General features: G+C 47.6%; 1 protein-coding gene across 1 annotated transcript in view; it reads left to right on the forward strand.

Annotated features, from left to right (window-relative positions):
• Positions 1-4,871, forward strand: part of STAB2 (stabilin 2) — a 90,825-nt gene extending 85,954 nt beyond the window's left edge. The window contains exons 27-29 of the mRNA XM_049626206.1: positions 789-884; positions 3,221-3,268; positions 4,714-4,871. Coding sequence (XP_049482163.1) covers positions 789-884; positions 3,221-3,268; positions 4,714-4,854 — 285 coding nt within the window. The 3' untranslated portion in view covers positions 4,855-4,871. The remainder of the gene's footprint in view (positions 1-788; positions 885-3,220; positions 3,269-4,713) is intronic.
• Positions 4,872-5,243: the final 372 nt, after the last annotated feature.

The raw sequence follows: 5,243 nt of genomic DNA on the forward strand, positions 1-5,243 counted from the left end.
GGAGGGTGACGACATATTGGGAACATGGTTGCCAGGGTAGGGGCAGAGTAGTTGTTAAAGAAGAAAGATGGGAGAGATGCCCCACAGTATCTATTTCTCAAGAATCATGTGAGCCCTTCATAAATCTGAAGGAGATCCAACATTCTTTCTACGTTTAAGCCCAACCAAGTCCTGACAATCCAAACATGGGAAGTTATTGCTACTTTCACTTCCTTCCAAAGCCTGGAGGAAGAAACATAGAGATTCCAGATAAAATCAGTACAGGACAGCCGGCAAAGTTTGAATTTCAGAGCCCCTTCGCCCCCGGCGAAGTTTGAATTTCAGTGAATCCTTCTTCAGCATCAGTGTGCCCCAAACATTACACGGGACATACTTACACTAAAACGTATTTGTTGATCTGAAATTCAAATTCACGTGGTGTCCTGTGCTTTCATAGGCTCAATCTGAGAAGGATGAAAGGACAGAATGTAATTGTGATTAACGTTTATTGCCTCTGGGCACATTTGCATGTGATAACTGTTGTTGCCATTTTCATGGTGTTTGACAGTTTTAAAATGCTGTCCCCTATATGGATGCATGTGACATTCATAGCCCAGCAGCGAGGCACCAATCGTGTAGACAGGAACCTTTCATTGCTACAGGGCAGGGTCTGTGGGTCACTCCCAACATCTTCCAACCCCAGAGCTGCACGTTCCCACCTTAGATGGAGCCAGAGGGCTCACGGATGTAACTCGAGGCAAATCTTTTGTGAGGAATGCCAATTCTTTCTTTTCTCTTCCTTTTGTCAGGCAACCTGTCAGTTTACTTCTTCTGGCGTCTGGAGCTGTGTTTGCCAAGAGGGCTATGACGGAGATGGCCTTCTGTGCTATGGAAATGCAGCCGTGGTAAGTAAGCAAGACAAGCTCTTGTGCAGAATAATAAAGACAAAAGTCTTTTAGAAACTAAACAAAACTCTTCGCTAGGATGCCTTTACAGTGCTCTGCCAATCATTTGCTCCAGGAAATTTCCTACGAAGCAAGCTGCTTTGTGCAGATGGCATATGTGTTCTGTGGGTCACAAGCCTAAAGGCTGCTGAGGGCTCGCTTTTGTTTGGTACCTTCTATGCACCAAGCAGGAGGACTTCCTTTCTTGGTATCCTACCTCTTCCCGTTCGCAAACTTCCCTAATGAGCAGCTAACTGACCCTGCTAGCTCTCTAGAAGACAATCTAAGCAAACCTGCCCGAGGGCCTCAGCGGCAGAGTGGGGGATCCAGCCCGAGGCTGTGTAAGCGCAGGGCTCGGGCACTTAGCCACCAGGGCCGAGTACTCAGGGAGAGGGCCATGCACATCACACCGAATTGTCCTCGCTCAGATGTGGTCTGTCTCCCCAACCTCAGGACTGTGAACGCTTGAGGGCAGATCTTTGTCTTGTTTCCTACTTCGCTCCCAGTGTTTCCAAAGAAAGTTTGTTGAATGAGAGTTGTTGAATGAGAAATAAATCGATAAATGTTCTCACTTCATTTTGTTCAACTTGCTGCACTTTGCTTCCTGCCCCTCCTCTCTGCTGAAACCACCGGGCCCACAGTCCCCAGGGCTGCGCCCCCTTCCCACCCAAGCCTCGCCCCAGCCCGCGTTCCCCTGGGCTGATGGCCCATCTGCCCTCCTCGGCCTTCCTGCCTCTTCAGGGTCCTGCCCACCCTTCACTTTACGCTCTTCCTTCTATTCACCCTGTCGGGACAGGAGCTCCTGACACCCAGATCATGGAGGGGTGACCCAACATTTTCTCACCGCCCATGAGCCTCGCGTCCTAAAACCTAAGCCCCAACACTCTGCTTTCACAATGCCCTCTCCTCAACAGAAAGCAAGATGAGGTCCAAACCCTTAGCCCGGCGCTCCGGGCATCTCTACGCGGGCTCCACTCACTTAGCCCAGCCATCCGGTTACCTGCTCCACTCGCCCCTCCCACAGACCCTGGCCTCCTCTCCCCGTCTTCCTGCCATCAACTCTCATCCCACCTGCACCCCCTCTCCCTTGGAGCAGCCCCCTCAGGAGATCACTCATGCATCTCAACTCTTGCTCTTGTCAGTTTACTAATTCGCTGATAGGTATATACTAACTCATTTAATAACCTCAACTACTTTCAAAAAGGAGTGGAGACAACTCTAAGATTTATTGCCTCTGTGCATATTTGCATGTGATAACCATTGTGGCCATTTTCATGGTGTTTAATAGTTTTAAAATGCTGTCCCCTACACGGATGCATGTGGCATTCATAACCCCAGCAGCAAGGCATCATCATATTCATTTTTCAGACGAGACACCTGAGTTCTCAGAGAGGTTAAGTGACTTGCCCAAGATCGCACTGGTAGTAAAGGGCAGACTCAGGAAATGAACCTGGTCGTTTTAAACTCAAGGGCAAGAGTTTCCCCTACCACACCTGCACATGTCACTGATCTAATGGCACTGCCTTCAAAGTCTCAACTTCCCCCAAACAAGTAAAAGTTGTGTGAGGGCAGAAGTCATCTTTTCCTTTTTGTGTCTTCTACCCTCCCTTCACTCCAACCTGGTGCCCACCGCAGCGGTTCAGTATACATGTTCATTAACACATTCCACGGTAGAGAAATGCAAAGTAGGAGTGGCTAAGACAGAGCAAGGCCCGCATCACAGCTTCTGTTCTAAGCACTTTAAAACCTTAAGTCCTCCAAATTTCACATCAACCTATCAGTTGGAGCTTTTATTATCCCCATCTTATAGACAAGAAAATTGAGGCCCAGAGAGACTAAGTAACTTGCCTAAGCAATTAGGAAATGACCAAACCAGAGTGAAAAACCGGGGTGGTTGGGCCCTGCCTCCCAAGCCACTACTCAAGGTTGGCTCTGAAAGAGGGCTGCCATTGAGCCCTGTGGCCCTCCATGAGGTTGGGTGCCATGTTCTTAACAACTCAATTCCAATTTGGAAGAACTTCAGGTGGTTGTCTGTCTGAAGTTTCTGGAATTCCTTCTTTGCCTCAAATATAGAGGGTAATGGAGCCACTAAGCGTGAAAGAAATGCACACCTCTGGCAACGTGGAAATTCAACCAGCTGGGGCTCCCATTCATGCTGGAAACACAAATGAGCCCAGCCATAGGAAGGCTAAGTGCGTGCTACTGAGACACGCACTGTGGTTGTGCTTCTCATTCATTGTTCCTTTTCTCGTGTTCTCTCTCATCTCTCCCTCCCTCGCTTGCACGACATGAATAAGGAGTTGTCATTTCTCTCTGCGGCAGCTATATTTAATCAGTGGATAAATGTGAGTACCTTTGTTGGAATGCAGGAAATGTACATAATTTTAGAAATTTGAAATGCATGGAACAGAAAACCGAAAGGAGGGGAGCTGGTAGGAAGGAAGGAAGGCAATCGTCCAGAGCGGTGGCTCTCCACGCTGACTGCACTTTAGGATCACTTTGAATAGCCATGCCAAGGCTCCCACCAGCACACCCTCTGATTCGATTGGCCAGAGGTTACCCTTGGGATCATGCATTGTAAGAGCTTCCCGGGTTATTCTAGCACGCAACCAGGGCTAAAAACTTCTGGTCTAGGTTAAGCTGGAGGGGTCAACTTTGAAAAGTTGGTTGAAACCAATTCAAATGTATACATATAGCTTCTCGCATCAAGAGGTCTTTGTGAAAAGTCAGCATATCATTATTGCAATTCACCGAGCTGGATTTGGTATTCATAGTTGCAATCTGGGGTAATCCATGTGCACTTAGCTGTCAGCCCAACATGCCTAGAGGAGCTTTTTCTTCTCCCCTGGAAAGTTCTATAATGCAGAATCCAATCCCTGCTGTACCAGTTGTCTGAATCTCTCTCATCTTTGCATGGGTGGACCAAGGTCCCTTCATGACCAGTGGTTTATTCCCTTTGAGAAGACACGTGCCAAGATAGGTAATCCACTCCGGGACGGCTCCTTACTGTGTAGGGCCTCTCTGCCCCCACCACATGGAAGGGCAGGGACTGAGAATCCTATTGTACAATGATGATTTCCGTGTAAACTAACCCCACATGCGTAAGCTTGCCCGGTGGTGAAGTGGACCCAGCTCATCACAATACACAAGAACACATCCTCCCCAACCCTACTTTCAATACTTGAAATCAGCCATGGTGGGAGGGTACACACCACAGAAATCAGGGAACACTACAAATGAAGGCTTTTTGTTTGTTTTTCCTGGGAGCAGCTGTTAAACCTAAGCGCACCACTTCTACCCAGAACTGGCTCAAGGGAAGAACAAAAAGTAGGTTAAGTTTGATTTCAGGCCTCCAGTGTGTCCCCCATGCTGAAATGCTTCCCATAACCTTCCCACCATCCTTATTCCAAGGGCATCCAAGGGTTCCCAAGGTTCTCCGCACATACATGTGTACACACACCCACACACACACGATCAGCAAGACGGTGCTCTGATTCTTTGTTTAGACTAAAGGGTAAATGACTGATCATGACTCAAAGTCTGACTGGAGGATCAGGAAAATGTGCCTTTTGATAAAACTCACAATTTAAATCAGAAGAATGCATCTCATAAGAGCATAGGGGGCACCAGCCAGTGGGTGGGATGGATTTGGGAAAGGGGTCCCTAAGACCTTTCCAGTATCCCTGAAATTACTTCGCATAGGAAGTTTTCATCTCTGCCTAGCATTCAGCCAGCCCTGTCTGTCCTCTAATGTGAATCAGGCCTATTTTCCTTCCCTCCTATGATTCAGAATGCTTCTCTACAAGCCATGCTGTCAGCCGCCTCAAACCTCACTGTCCTCGTGCCCTCCCCGCAAGCTATTGAGAACATGGACCAAGATGAAAAAGCCTTTTGGTTGTCCAAGAGCAATATTCCAGCCCTAATAAAGTAGGTATTATGTATTTAATTCTTCACGATATCTTATTAGCATCAGTGTGAAGGAAGTTCAGTGGAGGGAGGTCACGTGGTCCTTGAGATCCGTGAACCTCAAATGTTCCAGAACTCTCCTACCCCAGAATGATAACAGTTAACGTTATTGACAGCCAACTCTGTGCTAACTGCCTTAGGTGTAACTCAGTTCATCCTCCCAGCAACCCTATGAGATGGGCATTAAAATTAGACCTATTTTAGAGATGTGCAAACTGAGGCAAGGGTGATTAAGTAACTAACCCAAGGTTTCATGGCTGATAATTGCAGGGGAAGAGGTTCTGGCTCCAGAACCTATTTTCTTAACTACTCGATGATACTGCCTCATGCATGGATCCTTCACTGTAGCCATTA

This window comes from Panthera uncia, chromosome B4 (assembly GCF_023721935.1).
Source record: "Panthera uncia isolate 11264 chromosome B4, Puncia_PCG_1.0, whole genome shotgun sequence".
In the NCBI taxonomy this organism is placed as follows: Eukaryota; Metazoa; Chordata; class Mammalia; order Carnivora; family Felidae; genus Panthera; species Panthera uncia.